The sequence below is a fragment of the Pipistrellus hanaki genome (assembly GCF_964339955.1).
Source record: "Pipistrellus hanaki genome assembly, chromosome: 18".
Lineage (NCBI taxonomy): Eukaryota > Metazoa > Chordata > Mammalia > Chiroptera > Vespertilionidae > Pipistrellus > Pipistrellus hanaki.
The window spans coordinates 38,163,932-38,183,838 of record NC_140520.1 but is presented as its reverse complement, the minus strand read 5'-3'; the positions used below and the strand labels follow the sequence as shown (position 1 = coordinate 38,183,838).

The following is a 19,907-nucleotide window of genomic DNA, read 5'->3' as shown; positions in this document are numbered from 1 at the left end:
GACTCTGGAGCACAGGGTTTCCTCCCAGTCTCTGCAGGGGCTGCCCCGGGGCCAGCCGCTCCACGCGGACCCGGGCATTGCTCCCTCTTTGGGAGGCTGGCTCCCGCACGGAGGTCAGCTGTGCGATGTGACTGCTCAGCCCTCCGCTTTCCGCGGGAAGTGAAAAGTAACGGAGCCGCTCCTGTGCACAGAGGCCACGTTAGCTTTCCAAGAACATCCGGGAAGGTCCCGGCCCTCAGAGAGAGGCTGTCCTGAGGCGTGGGAACTTAACACGACCCGCGTGATCAGGGCCCACTCAGGGTCTGGTTTCTGGAGGAGGCCGCACACTGAAATGAAGAGAGAGACTGGAAAAGAGTTAATTTGGGACAAATGGGGGGCCCGGCAGGAGTCCACCTCTGTGGGAAGACTGCCACCAGGCTCTGGCCTTGCTCTCCCTTTTACTGAGGCTGTGGGATACACCCAGTACCCTTTCCCAAAGCAGCTTTGGGAAACACCCATAGCCCTCAGGCAGGTAATAAGCGGAGTATCGTATCAGTAAGCATTTACATGATTACAAGATGGGGAAGCTGCCTCAGTTACCATTGTCTCAATTAGATGGGGAGTGTGGCTCAAGGTTGACCAGCCTCTTTCTATTAGTGAGACAATGATTGGTTCCCGGCACTCCAGCATGCAAACCCCAGCTCAAAGGCGTGTGTAGAAAGGTTCTTTATTATAAACATCACGTTCCAGAGCGGGAAGGGGCGGGTGGGAAGTGCAGGCGCGAGGGCGGGACCGGGCCCCACACGCCTGCCCGGCTGCGGTGGCCGGGGGTCAGGTGACCTGCAGCGGGGTCTCCAGCATCTCCATGAGGAAGGTGTCGATGGGCGTGTCCCCGATGAGCTTGAAGAAGAAGAGGTGCTCCAGGCACTTGAGGCCGATGGAGCGCAGGGCGGGCAGGCGCAGCAGCAGCTTGGCGAACCTGCGGGGGACGGAGGGTCAGACCCTGCACAGCTGCAGGGCAGGGCCAGGGGCAGGGCCGGGGGCAGGGCCAGGGGGCAGGAGCCATGGCAGCCACAGGGGCGGGGCCAGGGGCAGGGCCAGGGGGCAGGCCACTGGATCCTTGCTCCCGCAGGGATGAGGCAGCAGAGAACCTAACCCCAGGGGTGGGAGGGGAGGGCAGCAGAGAGGGCTGGAAGGGAGGTATCTTCTTAAAGGGGACACTTCTGATGGGAAGAGTCACAACGGGAATCTCGGCACCCTGAAAACACATGCTTCTGTGTTCATGCCACAAGGAAATGTGTCAACATAAGGAAAATAGACCAGCGCCGGGTACTGTTCGCATGGAAAAACTTCAGTCTGTGCCCAGGCGGACACGAACCTTCCAGCGTGTGGTCACACAGCCGAGGGCATGTGGAAGGTGCCACGTGCAGGCGGCAAAGGGCAGCTGGGGGAAGGGGAGGCTGAGCCCGGCGGCTGCACCAGAGGCTTTTACAGAATTTGGCAAAGGACACGGCTTCTCTGTAAAGTGCACAGCCAGACTGACTCTGGAAATGCTGTTTTAGGCTGGGAATGCCAGCTCTACAGTTGGAACCTGCTGAGTGTGCTGTACTGTGGCTCTCTGCTGTCTGTCCTGGATGTCGGAGCTGAGATGGGGACCAGGAACTAAAAGGCTCAAAGTCACAGCCTGGGGTCTGCCTGCTGTCCGGCCTCCAGAGTCTGCCCCGGCCGGCGGCAGTATTCTGAAGTGTCCACAGGGTGGCAGCACTGCACCACTGAGAGCCAGGCCTCCCCACCCCGGATGCCCTCCACCCTTTTCTGCACCTCCCCACCAGGCTGAGCCCAGGGCCAGCCCTGAAGGAGCTGCTCAGCCTCAGGGTGGTCACCCTTGAACTTCTCCCTGAACTCCCAAGCTCTGCCCAAGCGCAGGCCCCTGGCAGCCGCTCTGGGAAAAACGGGCAGGTTGCAGCATTTTTTAAGGGACAGTCATAGAAGCAGCCGGAATGCCAAGCCGGGGCAGTGACTAAGACATCAGGACACACCCCCTGAAGTCCGATGGAGCCGTGGGAAGCAGTGACGTGGTTTGGACACCTGATGACACGCCTGGAATGGCTGTGCGAGGGAGAGCCCGCCAGGCTGTGTAGCTTCCGGCTGTAAGCGCTCCTTGTCTACACAGGAGATGGGAGGAAATACACCCCAAACTCACATCCACGTTACTCCCTGTTTCATGTGTTAACATATTCTCCTTGTTTCCTACCAAAGCTTGCTCTGCTCTTGTAATTAGGAAAAAGCAAGTTTGGGTATCCTGGGGTTTGGGTAGTTGTGGGTTGGTTTAAGATAAAGAACACGACTAGAGCCATTCTGAGAATGGGCTGCAGGTGCACTTCTCCCAACAACTGCACACAGTGTGCTAACAAACGCCAGTGTGTGCTCACAAACGCCAGTGTGTGCTCACAAACGCCAGTGTGAGCTCACAAACGCCACAATGTGTGCTCACAAACTCCAGTGTGTGCTCACAAACGCCACAATGTGTGCTCACAAACGCCAGTGTGTGCTCACAAACGCCAGTGTGTGCTCAAAACCCCACAGTGTGTGCTCACAAACGCCAGTGTGTGCTCACAAACGCCAGTGTGTGCTCACAAACGCCACAGTGTGTGCTCACAAACGCCAGTGTGTGCCCACAAACGCCAGTGTGTGCTCACAAACACCACAGTGTGTGCTCACAAACGCCAGTGTGTGCTCACAAACGCCAGTGTGTGCTCACAAACACCACAGTGTGTGCTCACAAACACCAGTGTGTGCTCACAAATGCCACAGTGTGTGCTCACAAACGCCAGTGTGTGCTCACAAACGCCAGTGTGTGCTCACAAACACCACAGTGTGTGCTCACAAACGCCAGTGCGTGCTCACAAACGCCAGTGCGTGCTCACAAACGCCAGTGCGTGCTCGCAAACGCCAGTGTGTGCTCGCAAACGCCACAGTGTGTGCTCGCAAACGCCACAGTGTGTGCTCGCAAACACCACAGTGTGTGCTCGCAAACGCCAGTGTGTGCTCACAAACGCCACAGTGTGTGCTCACAAACACCAGTGTGTGCTCACAAACACCACAGTGTGTGCTCACAACGGGAAGGTTGCCTCAGTGCTGCATTCAGCAGAATCCCCCACAGGCTGAGGGCAGAGGCATCAAGCCTGGTTTTGTGCCCTTCAGTCTCACCTGCAGCAGGAGACGCTCCTGTCTGTCCACCAACCCCCTGCCCTCCCTCCCACTAGCCTCTTACTCCTCTGTCATCCCTCCATGGCTATGGCACTGGGTGGCCATGTGACCAAGTTCTCACCCACGGAAGTGAGCACAGGGAGGGTCTTTCCAGAGGGAGGGGCTGCCCTCAGGCGCCCACCTCTGGTTCTGTTGGGTTTGATGGAGACTTGAGTTAATACCCTCCCCTGGCTTTTCAGGCCATTTCACTGTGGACATTGCCTTTGCTGCCACCACACCGTTATCCCCCCTCCGGACAGGCACAAAGCAGTCTCCGCCCAGAAAAATCCCACCGAGTCCTTTAAAAGCCGCTGACTCCCCTCACGGGGGCCGGAGCCATCCCGGCTCAGCCACCTGGTGTGCGGATGATCGAGTAAATTCGAGATCCCTCGCCATTCGCCTAGTGCAGTCCTCGACCTAACAGCTCCGGGTGCACGGAGCAGGAAGCTGGCAGCAGGCCCGGTGGGGTGTGCACAGTCCTCTCACAGCAGCGGACTGGTTCGCGAGTCAGCGTGGAGCCTGGGTCTGCTCTGTGGTGGCATTTGGGAGGTCTGCGGCCCTGGGCACCCCCTCACACCCGTTTCCACACCCCCTGGCTGGGGCCACCACTCGGGGCAGTTCCAGCCTTCGACAGACAGAGGCCCGGCCTCCGGCCAGTGGACAGGAGCTGGTGTGTGAGCAGGAAAGGGCTTCGCAGAAGTCCGCCCTCACCCAGTCACCGGGGAGAACGGGGAGCCTAGAACAGTAGCGCTAACACCAACACGGATGTCTTCGGGCAGTTTTTAAAGCTTGGCCTTCAGTTTCCTGTGAGATTTGAGACCTGAGCAGCGGAGGAGGGGTGCTCTCACTCAGCTGTGCTTCGGGGGAAGGCCTGAGAGAAGAGCTCTGTGGCCTGGGAAGACCGTGGGCGACGGCCAGCTGGTCTGAGCGCTCCTGGCCAGCGTCCTTCTCCAACGAGGAGCCCTGGCCCAGGCCAGCGCGCTGGAGGCCACAGGGCAGCCCGCGACCAAGGTCACCTCTGCTGGCTACAGAGCGTCTCCGGCAGGGACTGCGGGCAGGAGGAGCAATGCGGTCCCTGGCAATGCCAGCCCTTTGGCACCAGGGAGGCCTGGGCTCCTGTTCAGCCACATCCCCCCCCCCACACACACACACACACACACACACCCTCCCTGCACACCACTCTGTGACCTTGGGCAGCTCCTGCCTTCCTGAGCTCCGTGCCCGCTTAGAAATCAGAGACAATGAGACCCACACATCCGTGCACCTGCTAGTGCGTCGGCGCTTAAAGACAGACCTCTGGGCACGGCCTGGGCTCTGCGTCCCAGAGCTGGCCGGGGGTTAAGTCCTATTTGGGACACTCTCCACCATGCCTGCGGTCACTGCCTGCCTGTGCGGCCAGCCTCCCGCGCCTCACCTGCCTGGCTGGTCCGGGTACTTCTGCTTGGTGTAGGCCTCGAGGGTGGCGTAGACCTTCTCCCGGAGGGTCTCCACCTCAGAGGGGTTGGACAGACCCTTGGCATCTGGAACAGACGACTGATTTTAAGCTCCGGTGATGCCCTCCGCAGAGGCGGTCCCACACCCACACCCCCACCTCCCACCCCCCCACCCGCAGTCACCAGACGCCCACGGGAGGGAGCAACTGGGAAACATTGACCCCAGACGGCAGGGCCTAGGTGCCCACAGCCGGCTCCCAGGAGGAGTATTCTCTCATCTGGGCCATTCCAGAAACAGTCCCTTCACGTGTGGGCCTACTGTGTGCTAAGCATGGACTCAATGATGAGATGGTACAAAGCCAGAGACCGGGGCCCACACCAATGAAATGGGCACCAACTACAGTTCCCAGAGCCCATTCCACCCTCTCCACCACCACAGGCAGCTGGGAAGCTGCACCTCTCCCCTTGACACCCCCTCTTCCTGCCTGCAGGTCACCAGGACACCATCTATGCTCCCGCGCGCCGCCCCCCCATCCCATCCCCCACTCCACCCCCACCCCCCCACCCCCCCACCCCACCCCCCGTCTCCCTGGTGTCCCTTCTCAGGCGCTTTCTGAACCTTCCTCTCCCCCAGGTTCTCACCCCCGCCCCATGGCCCCGCTTCCACCAGTGAGAACTCCCCTTTCCCACCTGCTCAGGGAAACGAAGCCAACAGCTCTGAGAACCATATCTAACCCCTCTCTTCCTCCCATCGGCACATCCACATCTAATCCATCGGCAGATCCTGGGGCTTTGCCTGAAATTCCGTGCTGACTCCGCCCACTCTGCCCACCTCCCCCGCTGCCACCCAAGGCCACTGCCATCTCCTCTCCACCACCCGAACACCCACACCCACTCAGGCTTTCCAAGGAGCGCTGGAGCGGAGGCCGCGAGGAGCCGGCCCCGAGCCCCCGGACAGTCTCCGGCCCCTGTCCCACCCTGTGAGCTCCGGCCGGCGTGCTGTGCTGGGCGGAGCCGTGAGGAGCCGGCCCCGGGCCCCCGGACAGTCTCCGGCCCCTGTCCCAGCCTGTGAGCTCCGGCCGGCGTGCGGCGCTGGCGGAGCCGCACACGCCTCACCTGGGTTGAACAGCACGATGGCGCGCAGGCAGCCCAGCTCCGACTTGTCCATCTGCATGTCTTTCATTTTGGAGACCAGCTCGGTCAGGACTCTGTCCCAGGAAACACGACAGGCGACATGAGGCCAGGACAGCGAGCACGAGCGACATCTCCCCTGCACCGCCCCGAGGCGGACGATGCCCGGGGAGTACGGTGCGGCCTGATCTCAGACATGGAAACACGCAGCGGTGCAGAGCCAGGGCGGCCCAGAACCACGTCCAAGGCACACAGGGGCGGTGACTCAGCTGGAGAGGCACCGGGGGTTGGAATCAGTGGAAATGCCACAGGCCGAGCAGAGGGGGACAGCACGCAGTGACCGGAGAAGCCTGCAGGCAGGACGGGCCAGAGCCCACAGAGGACCAGGCTGGTCTGCGTGGACACGTGGTGGGGATGACACAGGAGAGGTGGACCTCACATGGCCACGGACCGACTGTGATGGAGCCGGGGGCGGAGGGGGGCCTGCACTCAGACAGAGACCTCCTCTCTCCTGTCCTCCATCCTCTCACCGGAGCCGTTCACCTCTCATTCCCCTCGCCCCTGAGCACACGCTGACTCCCCCAGCAGCATGTGGGGTGCAGAATCCCAGACGGAGGCCGTCACCACCGGACCTGAGATCCTGGCCTGTCTCCTCGGGCCCGGTCCTGGCGCCCTGCCCATCCCGCCCTGAGGAGAAGCAGGTCAACACCCCACCCCCAAGTTAGTAGGTCATGCTACCACCAGACTCTCACTCCACAGGGGTCACGGGTCCCCCTGTTTGCCCGAGACCGCTCCGCCTCGCGGTCTCAGCCTTTCTCTTCCTCCTCCCTCAGCCTCCAGCCCACATTCTCACTGGTCCCGGGCTCTGCTTCTAGCCATGGGTGGCTCTGGGCTCTGTCCACCCACATCCCATCACTGCCCACAGCACATGTGCACACATGCACGCACACACACACGTGCACAGATGAAGGCACACACCCGACGGCGCAGAAGACACACCTGTCGAAGATGGAGCCCACGCCGGCGCTGTGGGCGCTGCTCCGGTGCACGTGCAGCCCGGTGGCCAGGAGGATGCCGTCCTGCACCGAGACCGAGCGGTGCGAGAAGGAGGCGATCAGAAGCTCGTTCCACCCTGCGGACCAGAGGAGGCCGCGAGGGCCGGTCTGATTCACGGAAACCCCGGAGACAAAGCCGGACGGCAGTCCGCGAGGTGAAATGCTGGGGTTCCCTGGCTCATGGCTCCCCCACAGCCTCCCCAGTGCAGCCCGGAAGGCCAGCTTGAGGTCAGGGCTCTGCTTCGTCCATCAGCAAATATGGACTGAGCGTGGGATAGGAAGAGCACTGTGTCCACTGTCACTGAGGGGCTCAGAGCGGCTGGTGTCTGTGGGGACAAGGGGGCGCTGGCCGGCTGGAGCTCAGGTCAGCTGGGGCTCCGTGTCTCCCGAGGACGTGGCTCCCAGCCTCCGCCAGCCTTCACGGCGCCCGCCTGCGGCTCGGCGAGGAGGAGGCCTGGCAGGTGGCAGCTGTCCGTGCCCCAGAAACGGAAGCCGCCGAGGGCGCGGCACCAAGAACCTCAAAATAGGAAGGGCCGGGCGCCTGGGCCACGCCTGCGCCTAAGCTGGTGGCACCCCGCCGCCCTGAGGGTGGGAATGTCTGCACCCCCAGTTCAGTGTGGCTCCAGGCGGCCTCCACCCGGAGGCTGAGCTGTCTTCGGAAGTGAGCCGGCCTGGGGTGGAGGGAGGGCGCTTGGGGCCCGGACTAGGAAGCCGGGGACATTCACGCGGAAGAGTCACGTGAATGACTGCCCGCAGGGACTGTCCCCGGGAGTGGGAGTGTCTGGGAGGTCCCCCCACGTTGAGAGCCTGCGGATCGCCCAGAGAAGGAGCCACCCCCGCTACCGGCCCTCAGGGGGCGCCCCGCTCGGGGGTCAGTGTCCCCGGGAACGCCCAGTGGACCCCGCCACCGCCCCGCAGCAGGCCCGGCCCTACCTGCGCGGAGCAGGATGACCTGGTCCTCCAGCGTGAGGCCCGAGAAGTGGGGGATGCGCTTGGCCCACTCCACCAGGGTGAACAGCTGCTTGTCGGCCGCGTGGCAGATGTTGGTGACCGGGTCGTTGGTCTGAAACGGGACAGGCTCTGGGGCCGGAGTCGGGGCCCCGCGCGCCCTCCCTCCGCCTCACCACCCCTCCGCCCAGGCCGGGCGTGGCCGGCGCCCGGCACCTACGGAGCTCTCCATGCTCAGGTCCCCGTAGGCCTCCGTCTTGGGCTCCACGGCCAGCTCCGCCTCCAGGATCCGCTCCACCGGCATGCCTTCCTGGGCGCCGCCCGCGCACTCCGCCTCGCTCTCCGCCCGCTCCCGGCTCCTCTGCCTCTCCTCCTGCACGGCTGGCACACGGGACCCGCGATGGCACCCGTGCCAGGAGAGCCTGCCTACGCCTCCTGTGTAGGTGGGCGTCACCTCGGTGCTGAATGGGGTGCCTTGGTGCTGACAGGGGCTACCTGCTCACACCGGTGCGGCTGCGCGGGCCTGGAGCCCACGTCCTCCACAGTCTGAAGTTCTGACCACCTCCCATCTGCCCTCTCTTCTCGAGCCTCTCTCCTGTGCCCACAGTCCCTCCGGCCTCTCGCTTCCCTCCCTCCTGCCTCTGTCCACGCCCCAAGCTCCCCTCTGAGGGGCTGGCAGCCACTGGCTGAGGAGTGGATGGAGCCGGGCGGCACCTCTGACCTGTCCTGCACAGGCCCCTGGTCTAAAGGAGGAGGGCGGAGGGTCTCGCACCCTCAGCCCCTGGGGGTCCCACCAGCAGCCCCGGGAAAACGGTCCTCAGTGGTGGGGTGGGGCCAGGTGGGAAGGGGGAGCCAGGAACCAAGGAGGGAGGAGAAAGCAGGGGCAGGGAGAGGAGAGGAGCGAGCAGGAGAGAGAAGAGGGAACGCAGAGTGCTGGGGTCAATGCCCTCCTTTTGAAAACAGCTCCACTTTCTGGCTAAGCGACACCAGACACAGCCCTCCGCCTGCCCAGCCTCCGTCTCCCCGATGGGAAGGGGGAGCTGTGGTCCTTGACTGAGATCGTCCGGTGAGGATCCAGTGAGAGGATTACAGAAAGTTCACAGGTGGGTATTTCCTCTTCCTGCCGCTCTGAACCCCCCGGGCTTCTGCCCGGTCCGGTCCCGCCTCCTGATCGGTCCTTCCTCCTCCAGCTCTGCCTCCTCCCCTCCCTCCTGCCCCGCCGTCCTCACAGCCTGCCACACACAGAGCTGTCACACGCACTCAGATCAGCTGCATCTGCTGGCTACAGGAGATCGTGTCTTGTGTTAATTTTTCAAGGTTAAATCCGGGAAAGCAGGTGAAGGGGCCTCGATAGGCTTTTAAGGAAAATCCCCTGCAGGCCTCACAGGAAGGGGCCTGGGCCTCGGGGACGGTCTGCCCCCATTCTCCGTGAATGGCGTGACCCTGGCCACAGAGCACGCTGTCCTGCTGCTGGGCAGACATTCTGAGCTGCTACCCACCTCAGGGCACAGCCAGGGGTGCTGGGCGACCTTAACTGGACCCATGTCCTACCTTACCACAGACTGCCAACCATCAAACGGAAGAAGCTGTCCAGTGTGAATGAATCAAATTACACCTTTTTTCGGTCTGGTTAGCCAAAGAAATGGTTCGATTTTTGGTGTCCCACAGAATCTGAGTAATTGGTTAATGTGCGCTGGGAGGTGGAAGAAGTTGTAATGGCCGCTTTAGTTCAGGCGGATGCACTTCGCACGTCAACCTGAGACTGGTCTCCCCGCCCTGGGGGTGAGCGGCCACAGACTCCGCCCTCTGGCCGGTGGGGTGCTGGGGTCATTGCAGGGCAGGGGCAGCGACAGAGAACCCCCCTGCTCCTGCCTCCCTCCCCAGCCTGAGGCCACTGGGGGGAGGTCTGGAGGGGAGGGGCCTCACCCCTGCCCTCCGCTGGGAACCGGCGGGCCTGGGACACGCTCCCCTCGCCGGCTCACACTGGCCCGGCTCAGACTCCCCAGCGGACACGCCGGCTCCGAGCTCGGTCCTCCGGCGGCCTCTCACAGGGGCTCAGGCCCTCTCCCTTCCTCGGCCGTGGGGGTTGGGGCGCCCTTCCCTCAGGCAGACCCCCGGGCTGAGGCACCGGACGGACCGCACCGGGTCCGAGAGGCAGCCTCGCACACGGACACCACGCACACAGCCTGCTGGGGAACCAGAGGCTGTTCCGTGCGTCCGTGCTGCTCAGTGACCTCACGTGAACAGAACGCGCTCCGGGGCTTTTCCTCCCTGCAGCAGTGCGGCCGGCCGCCTGCCCTGGAGACGTCCCGGCTCAACAGCGCTGCCCACGGCCTTCCTGAGGGAGGCGCTCGGCCTGTGACTGCTGAGGCCATGACCCCAAAGACGTACGCCCACCGCGGGGACCTGCAGCCGCCAGCGTGTCAGCAGCCCGTGGACCCACCGGCTTCCCCAGAGGGAGGCGCAGGATGGGGGGAGATGGGGCCCCACCCAGGCTGTCCCCGTCCCTGCAGGGCAGGCGCCAGGGCCCTCTCACCGGGCCTCAGATTGCTCTCTGCCCTGGAAGGTCCGGAGTGAGCATCGTCTGAGCACCAAGGAACAGGGGGTGGGAGCGGGAAGCTGTCCCCCCTCCTGTGGGAACAGGTTCCCTCGGGCAGGGACGCCCATCTGACTGCGGGCACTGCAGCCGCCCTCCCGCCCTCTCCCCGGGCCCTGCCCCCCACCCTCTCCTGGGCCCTGCCCCCCCACCCCCTCCCCGGGCCCTGCCCCCCCACCCCCTCCCCGGGCCCTGCCCTCCACCCCCTCCCCGGGCCCTGCCCCCCACCCCCTCCCCGGGCCCTGCCCCCCACCCTCTCCCCGGCCCTGCTCTGCCACGTGCCCACGGGTCCCGGGCTGCGCAGTGCCCACCTTCCCGCTTCATGCCCATGACCAGGCACTTCTGGTAGCGGCAATACTGGCAGCGGTTGCGCTGGCGCTTGTCGATGAGGCAGTCCTTGTTGTCCCGGCAGGTGTACAGCAGGTCCTTGCGGATCGTGCGCTTGAAGAAGCCTTTGCAGCCCTCACAGCTGTACACGCCGTAGTGCTTGCCTGTGGGAGAACGGCCACGTGTGCGCCTGCTCCTGTGCCCTCCACCCCCAGAAACTGGCGTGTGCCATGGGCAAGAAGCAAAGATGGCCCTCTGAGAAGCCCAAGGCCTGTCCCCCCCACACTGAGCCCGAGGCCTGTCCCCCCACACTGAGCCCGAGGCCTGTCCCCCCACACTGAACCCGAGGCCTGTCCCCCCCACACTGAGCCCCAGGCCTGTCCCCCCACACTGAGCCCGAGGCCTGTCCCCCCCACACTGAGCCCGAAGCCTGTCCCCCCACACTGAGCCCGAGGCCTGTCCCCCCCACACTGAGCCCGAGGCCTGTCCCCCCACACTGAGCCCCAGGCCTGTCTCCCCCACACTGAGCCCAAGGCCTGTCCCCCCCACACTGAGCCCCAGGCCTGTCCCCCCACACTGAGCCCGAGGCCTGTCCCCCCCACACTGAGCCCGAGGCCTGTCCCCCCCACACTGAGCCCGAGGCCTGTCCCCCCTACACTGAGCCCCAGGCCTGTCCCCCCACACTGAGCCCCAGGCCTGTCCCCCCCACACTGAGCCCGAGGCCTGTCCCCCCACACTGAGCCCGAGCCCTGTCCCCCCACACTGAGCCCGAGACCTGTCCCCCCCACACTGAGCCCCAGCTCCTGTCCCCCCCACACTGAGCCTGAGGCCTGACCCCCCCACACTGAGCCCCAGCTCCTGTCCCCCCCACAATGAGCCTGAGGCCTGTCCCCCCCACACTGAGCCCCAGCTTGTGTCCCCCCCACTCTGAGCCCCAGGCCTGTCCCCCCCACTCTGAGCCCCAGGCCTGTCCCCCCACACTGAGCCCGAGGCCTGTCCCCCCACACTGAGCCCGAGGCCTGTCCCCCCCACACTGAGCCCCAGCTCCTGTCCCCCCCACACTGAGCCCGAGGCCTGTCCCCCCCACACTGAGCCCCAGGCCTGTCCCCCCACACTGAGCCCGAGGCCTGTCCCTCCCCCACACTGAGCCCCAGGCCTGTCCCCCACACTGAGCCCCTCCAGGCGGTCCCTGGGGGCACGGATCCCAGGGGCGCTATTGGAAAGGTCTGAGCTCAGGTTTGTTTGCATTTATGTATCAGTAACTCGGTGTTTAGTTAACTCGCTCTGCCTCCAGTGGACCTCAGGTCTCAGTAAGAGGATTTTTTCTCCTTGCCGGAGGCCCCCAGCTTCTCTGACAGTTCCCCAGAGGGAGCCCCAAAGACGCCAGGACCCCCTCAAAGCATTACCTCCTCTCTGCACCGAGCGGCTCTGCCCTGAGTGCTCCCCTCCCGCCAGCGGGAGGAGTAAACAGGCCTGGTCTTCCCAGCACAACGGGCTGCGGCCGGAGCTGGGCCCGGGCCCGCTGGGCGGTGGCTTTGCTGGACCCGAACAGCCTCCCTCACCACCTGCTCCACCATCCAGGTCCGCGGCCCCGCCGCCAGGCCAGTGTGTGCGGGAGAGCCAGCATCCCTTCCCCCCACCCCCACCCCCAGGCGCCCACCACCGCGCACGCACCTGAGGACCGGTCCCCGCAGATGGCGCAGATGTGCTTGACCAGCGGCCCAGGGCTGGCGGACGGGTAGTTCATGGTCCCGAGCCCGGGGAGCCCGGCCAGCGGCTTCACGTCCTCGGAAAGGCTGACCCCGCTGACCACATTGAGCTGCGGAGAGAGCAGGGCGGTGAGGACGGAGCCAGCCGCCAGGAGGCCGAGGCCCGGGGAGCGCGGGTCTGCCTAGGAGGGGCTCCGCGCTGAGCGCAGGGGCCAGGTGCCCGTGGTCCTGGGAGAAGCCTGGGCAGAAGCGCATCAGTTCTCTCTCTTCCCAGAGCACAGGCTCCGTGGGGCCAGCACCCTGGGCTCCCTCCTCCTGGTGCCGCCCTGCTGGCAGTGCGGGGAGCTGCCCAGGTGAGATCTGATCACGCCCCTCATACACCCCTCCCCCCTCCCTGGGGCATCAGCTCCTCCTGCCCCCAGGCCATTGCTGAGGGCTCTGTGCTTCCCAGAGGTCAGCAGAGCCTCCCGCGTGCTCGGTGCCGTGGGCACAGCTCACCTCGGGCAGCGCAGGGAGAGGCAGAGCCTACAGACCCGTCTCTGTTCCTGGCAGGGGCAGGCCTGGCGGGGCAGACAGGCCGCCTGAGGCAGCACACGCAGGGGAGGGGGTGTTGGAGTGACCATGGAAGCAGCTTGGGGTGGAGGGGTCCCTGGCCTCCGTGTGGTCCGTGTGAGCTGTGGGGCACACGCCCAGCCCGGTGACTGGGAATCTCACACCGACCAATGGCCGCGTTCTTCCCGAGTCTGGCATGGGCAGAGGGAAGGGCGGGTGGACAGAACTTGGAGCCCAGAGGCGCCTTCCCCCTGCACCAGCTCAGCGGGCACTCAGCCCTGGGCGCAGGGGGTGGCCTGGGCGCAGGGGGCCAGGAGGTGGTCTGGGCGCAGGAGGCCAGGGGGTGGCCTGGGCGCAGGAGGCCAGGGGGTGGCTGGGGCGCAGTGGGAAGCGGGGACGGACAGCCTCAGCCCCGGCTCGGCACCAGAGCTGCCGGGAAGCGTTTAATTAACGTCCAGGAGCCCGGCTGGTGCTCAGCGGTTTGAGCATCCGGATCCACAGGGCACAGGTCGGATCTCCGATCAGCACACAAGCAAGTCAACTAATGAACGCAGCTACAGTGCAACAACAGACTGATGTTTCTCTCTCTCTCTCCTCTCCTCTCTCTCTCTGTCTCTCTCCCCACCACCACCACCACTCCTTCCCCCTCCTCTTTTTATACGGGCATCTCAACTTCACGCCCAGTTTGGTTTGCCCTGCTCACACACTGGGAGCACGGAAATAATCAGACGCCTGGACGCACACCCCGCCCCCCAGAGCTGGAGCCAGCGAGCCCAGCCCTCGGCCTGGCCTGGTGCTCAGTTACCGGGTAACGGTGTGCCGCCAGACTGAGCATCGCCGTGCAATGCGGATGGCGTCCCTGTGGAGCCCCCGGCCCCGATGCCTGCACGCTGCCCGTGTGGCCTGCGGGACGCACAGAAGGCCCTAATCGTCTTTGACTCAGTTTCCCCGTCTGTAAACTGAGCACGGGAACACATGCCCGAGCTGCAGGCGGGCCAGAGGAGATAATGGTGCCAAGTGCCGACCCTGATGCCCGGCACACACCATCATTCCAGTGAATCTGGGCAGTGCAGACCCTCCCACAGCGTGCCAGGAACCGGGCAGTGACGCGAGGCACGCTGGCCAGGGGCAGAGGGTTCCATTTCTCAGCTGGGGGGCGTCAGAAAACTATGGATGTTGTCATTACCCTGGGTGGTTCTTATTTTTGCACACGTGACCCCCTGCAGCGCGCACTGATTTTTAAGAAACGGGCAGCTTCCTATCAGTGTGAATTCTGGGCGACATTTTGTGCCTCAAGAAGCAGGTCCACCCCATGAAATGGGAGCGTTTAGGTCAGATGACCCCCACAAAGAGCCTCTAGCCGACCAGGGCCCTGACCCCTAACCCTCAGACGCTCGGAAAGGTCACGGAACGAGGAGGCCCCGCCTCCTGGGCTCAGGAGGCCGTGCCTGCCTCGGCCCCTGCCCGTCGCCGCCGGCCGGTGTGCCCCTGCAGTGGCTGCAGTGACCCCGAAGCAGCACTCACTGGGGCGGCTGCCATCGGTGCCACCGGCTCTGGGAAGCCTGCTCAACACTAATCAAATATTTAATCTTCACAACCCTGTGGGCCTTCCTACTTTCAGACGAGGAATTGAGCCCTAACGTGTCTTATTCATTTACTAGTGACCTGCTGCAGGAATATTCCTGTAAGACTTCCGGCGGGCTTCCCTCCCGCCACCGCCATCTCTCCCGCCACCGCCATCTCTCCCACCCGCCCGCCTCACCCTGCCCCACCCCGTACACGCTGCCAGTGCTTTCCCTCCAGCAGCGGCAGCTGCCTTGCTTTCCACTTTCCCTCCCTCTTTCTTCTATGCTGTCTTCAGTCTTCATTCCTCCCTCCACGTATGCAAATTAACCACCATCTTTGTTAGGTTGATTTGCATATTTGTTCCGATTGGCTGGTGGGCATGGCTTGCAGGTGTGGCAGAGTGGTGGTTAATTTGCATATTGCTCTATTATTAGGTAGGATTCTTTCAGAAATCCTGTGGGGGCACAAGAAGAAAGACACACAGGCACTGCCTCAAGGACCTAGCCATTAAGTCAGGGTAGTTTAAGAAGAAAGACCATGAGCAATGGAGATCAGGGAGGACTTCCTGAAGGAGGTGGCATCTGAGCTGGGACTGGACAGCCTTCACCAATGGGCAGGATTAGGATGAGCCAGTGATGAGCAGAAGGCTGTGAGCGCCCAGGCCTGTAAGGAAGAGTGTCCGGTGGACGGATGGGGTCTCAGGGGAGGCGGCTGGGACAGAGCCCGGGCTTGACTGCCTGGCTAAGGGGCGGGCTGAGGTTGGGAGGCCAGGAGGAGCCGTTGGAGGTTCTGAGCAGAGGAGCAACGTCCTCCACCTCCGCCTCGGGCAGCAGCACGGGAAAAGCCTGAGGAGACACACAGTCTGTCGCACCGGCCCACGTGCCTTCCAGGCCCGGCAGGCGGAAGGAATGGCCCTCGGACCCTGGGGCCCCCGGCCTGGCAGCCCCTCTCCCACCCTCCTGAGACTGGTGGTGGGAGGGGGTGGCTGGGGCAGCTGAGCTGCTTTCGGCCCCAATGACCCCACGGAAGGCAGGGTGTGGCCGGCGGCTGCAGGAAGGCTCTCCCTTTCGAGTGGCGCCCAGTTAACCGGGTGAGGGTCCAGGCCATGAGGACTGAGCCCTCCCGGGAGAGAGGAGCCCTGTGGCCAGACCCACCCTCCCTCACAGTGCCCGGCTGCACGACGGAGCCAGGCCCGTCCCAGAGACCCGGCTCCCGTCTACACGCAGGCCAGCGGGGCTCAGACACGGCGCGTGTGCGGGCAGGTGAGCAGGAGGGAGGTAGACTGAGAAGGGGTCACATCCTGGCCGGGGTTCAGCCAGACCTGCTTTTATTTGAATGAATATCAGGCTTTTAAATAGGATTTCACTAGAAAAGATGTGGTGTCCTCACTTTCCTTCAGTCACCGGGCAAGGGGGCCTGTAAGATCTGCTCTAGCTCTAACCCTGCGCTTGCTCTAACGATGCAGACATCTGAGGGAGCGGCAGCTACCAATGCCCCTGGGCAGGAACAGGTGCGAGGGGGCCGTTAGGGGCAGGGGCAGGGGGGGCAGAGGGAGCGCACCAAGGACACGCAGGCCTGTGCCAAGGCCCCCAGCACACATCACGTACAATGTGCAGCATGCACACTCACACTCACACTACTCTCTCACACATAAACACACACAGTGACACACACACACACACAAACTCACACATACACACACTAACACAATGACACACACATTCACACATACAAACTCACATACACACACTCACACTACTCTCTCACACATAAACACACACACACTCACACAGTGACACACACATTCACACACACAAACTCACACATACACACACTCACACAGTGACACACACATTCACACACAAACTCACATACACACACTCACACTACTCTCTCACACAGTGACACACACACTCACACAGTGACACACACATTCACACACACACACTCACACATAAACACACACATTCACACACACAAAATTCACATACACACTCTCACACTACTCTCTCACACATAAACACACACACTCACACAGTGACACACACATTCACACACACACAAACTCACTACTCTCTCACAAATAAACACACACTCACAGTGTGACACACTCACATTCACACACACATTCACACATACACTCACACTCACACTACTCTCACACATAAACACACAATCTCGCACACACTGACGTACACATTCACACACACACATATACCCACACTCACACTCACACATTCACACACTCATACACACTCACACAGATTCACACTCACACAAACACACACACACTGATACGCACTCACACATGCACATTTACTCTCACACACGCATACTCACACACATGCACACGCACATCCAGGAGAAGGTGGCCTGGGCCATTTTGTCCGGGAGCTGCATACACACCTGCCGATCCCCACTTGGTGCTTTTAGGAACCGCTCGTTCCCTCAGCCATTCTCACCAGGCAGGGCACGGTTTCAGACATTTCCAAGTCTCAGAGCCAAGCTCAGCGAGCACTTGCTGAAATGAACTCCTCTAGAACCTTCCAGCTGCAGAGGACACCTGAGCCGGGGTCACCGGGGTGCAGGGCTTAGGAATAATAGTGATAACTCTGGTTGCCGTGAGCATTGTAAGCACCTAAGAAGTGTTTTTTCAAATCCACATCTCTGATTTCCATAAAAATCGCTGTCAGGCGGTCAGGACACGTTACCCGCCAGGTCAAGTGGTGGGATCACGGTTTGCCCAGGGAGGCTCAGCCCCTGCCCCACACTCACACAGGTCCCTTCACCGCTCAAGACTGAAGACCCAGCAAGCACCAAGAGAAGCTCAAACCCCGAGGAGCAGAGCTCGGGCAGGGTCTGCCCGCTGCCCCTCAGGGCCGCCCCCTGGGCCCCTCGCACTTACCTGGCCTGTCACAGAAGGCTCATGTTCCCTGCAAGGCCCACGCAGCCCCTCGGCCCGGGATGCTCGGGGACAGCTGCCGACGGCTCAGAGTCGCCGGCGCAGAGGGCACTTCTGTCCTGTGTCCTCTAACTAACTGGGCCAAGTGTCCCGCCGTGGATCCGGAGCCCCAGCCCACACGCCGGTGCCTGGGCCGCAGGCTCCCAGGGCCTGGCAAGCTGCACGGCGCTCCCAGAGCCAAGTTCGGCCTTGGCTTCTGCACGCAGCCCAGTTGGCCAGGAGCACGCCTTCCGCTGACCTTTCAACCCCGATCCCTCTGTACAGACATTCCGGCCAAGAGCAGCAGTGCGCGTGCACCGGGCCGTGACGCAGACCTGTGGCCCGGAGTGTGGCCACTACGGCAGCGTCGGGGACGGTGCCGGCCCCTCCCCACCACAGCCCGTCTCCGTCCATCCCCTCGCCTGTCCATGTCTTCATGGCGATCACGGCTGCTGGCTGAGGCTCGGTCCTGCACTCGCTGCGGCTGCCAGGCAGGGAAGACCTTGGCTGCACAGGTCAGAGCTTCCCCCCGGAGGACCTCGTCAGCAGGCATCGGGAGGAATGAGCTCCGTTTGCAGAGTTTGCTTTGTCCCAGAGCCTCCACGTACTTCCCTGTCTCTGTCCTACTGGCTTTGCCTATTTCCCTGGAATCCATTGACATGAAAGAAGATAAAGGTCTCCCATTCTGAAGGGGGTGTCACCAGTTCTGTGGTTACAGGGTGAGCATGGCATCGATACGGTCCATCCCACCGCCATCTGGTCCACGCTCCTCTGAGCCTCCCACACCCTCCTGGACCCCATGACTGGGAGGCCACTGGCCTTTTCCATCATCCCTCCGACTCCACGCCACACCACGGACAGGAAGTACAGCACGGCTCCCAAGACCCTCAGGGGCACTGATCGCTCCTAAGTCTTCACATGCTTCACATGCTTCTTTGTAGAATCTCCCCGTGACAGCACAGCCCACCCCGAGGCGGCCACGGGCGCTTCGGAGGCGGTGGGTCTTCGTGAAGCTGGCATGAGCAGAGACCGCCCTGCCCTGCGCTCTCCTGACTCTGTCTGGACGTGGCCCCTCCTGTGAGGTGCCCCCAGGAGAGGTGCCCCAGGGAGCTGCTGTGCCCTGAGTCTGGGACCCGAGGGGCAGACATGGACCCAGCCTCAGCCTAGCCTGGCTCACCCACCACCTGAGCAGAGCCATCCTAACTGACACAGAAACGAGGTTGAGGGGGAAAATGTGTGTGATTTTCAACACATGACACATTGGGGACTGGTTGTTATGCGGCATCATCACACAAAAGCTGACCACTACAAGCTGCCTTCAGTGTGACATTGCTAGGAGGAAGGGAAAGGCTTCAGGCCACCCTTTGGGGCCTCAGAACAGCAAGGTGGGGTCCACCACACACACACACACACACACACACACACACAGCCCCTCTCCTGAGAAGCATGAACCAGACTCCCAGCCACACGGTGCCCTTCGTCCCCTAGGATTGCCCTGCCGGAGGACACACTTCGCGGAGGGCCTGCAGGAGGGAAGTCTACAGACAACCCGGGCCTTCCGCCCGCACACAGCAGGCACCTGCTCGGTGCTGCTCTGCTCCAGGAGCACCTGTGGGAGTGGCTGGGGGCTCACTTACCTGGGAGCTGGGCGGGGCGACCAGGTTGATTCCTGGAGGGGCTGCCAGCGCTCCCGAGGGCGGCCCCATGGCAGACGTGATGACGCGATACGGAGAGCCCAGGGCATTGAGGGGGGCCCCCACCGCACTCAGAGTCCGCGGAGCGCTCACAGGGGTGTCCGTGTAGCTGGGGTGGCTGTCCATGGGCTTCCCTGTGGACAAGGCTGCCGACGGGCTCATGGACGTGGAGCCGGAGTGGCCGGGGGAGCCTGTGGGAGGAGAGCACAGGTGAGGGGCTGGGGAGCACAGTGCTGGGAGCAGCCCCAGGTTTGTTTCCTGCCTCCCCTCCCTCCCTCCCTCCCGCCACAGGCTGGGAGAATACAGGAAGCAAAGAGCAGAGGGAGAGACGTTGTCCTGATGTTTCTCTGTCCCCACCTGCATTCCACCTTCAACTGCATCCGACCAGCCAGGGCCACGGGCCGTCCGCAGGTCCCAGGTCTGGGCAGCTGTGGCCGGGCCGGCCAGCCGGGGAAAATGAGTCCATCCCACCCCAGAGGGTGGAGAGCAGGTGCCGGGGGCTCTGGACTCCCTGCCTCACAGCCACGTCGCATGAGACAGGAGTCGGGAGACCTGCGTGCCCTCGCCCTGGTCGTCATGGACTTTCCTTACGGTGCCGGGTGCATGCCGGGACCGGTTTGGCTCAGTGGATAGAGTGTCGGCCTGCAGACTGAAAGGTGCTGGGTGCTGGGGATGCAGAGCCCAAAATAACATAATCCTCCCCACCCCGCCTCTGGCAACCACACCT

The 19,907-nt window shown here is 63.0% G+C and overlaps 1 protein-coding gene across 2 annotated transcripts in view; it reads right to left on the bottom strand.

The window, feature by feature from the left end:
• Positions 1–686: 686 nt before the first annotated feature.
• The window catches only part of RXRG (retinoid X receptor gamma), a 30,789-nt gene continuing 11,568 nt past the window's right edge, over positions 687–19,907 (bottom strand). The window contains exons 2-10 of one of the 2 annotated variants that reach the window (XM_084865182.1): positions 19,124–19,371; positions 12,393–12,537; positions 10,703–10,882; positions 8,016–8,176; positions 7,781–7,910; positions 6,792–6,924; positions 5,778–5,869; positions 4,643–4,748; positions 687–958 (exon numbers count right to left, since the gene is read on the bottom strand). In XM_084865182.1, coding sequence (XP_084721308.1) covers positions 811–958; positions 4,643–4,748; positions 5,778–5,869; positions 6,792–6,924; positions 7,781–7,910; positions 8,016–8,176; positions 10,703–10,882; positions 12,393–12,537; positions 19,124–19,371 — 1,343 coding nt within the window. In that variant the 3' untranslated portion in view covers positions 687–810. Of the gene's footprint in view, positions 959–4,642; positions 4,749–5,777; positions 5,870–6,791; positions 6,925–7,780; positions 7,911–8,015; positions 8,177–10,702; positions 10,883–12,392; positions 12,538–17,450; positions 17,661–19,123; positions 19,372–19,907 lie in introns of those variants that run through there. The other variant, XM_084865183.1, reaches the window with a different exon arrangement.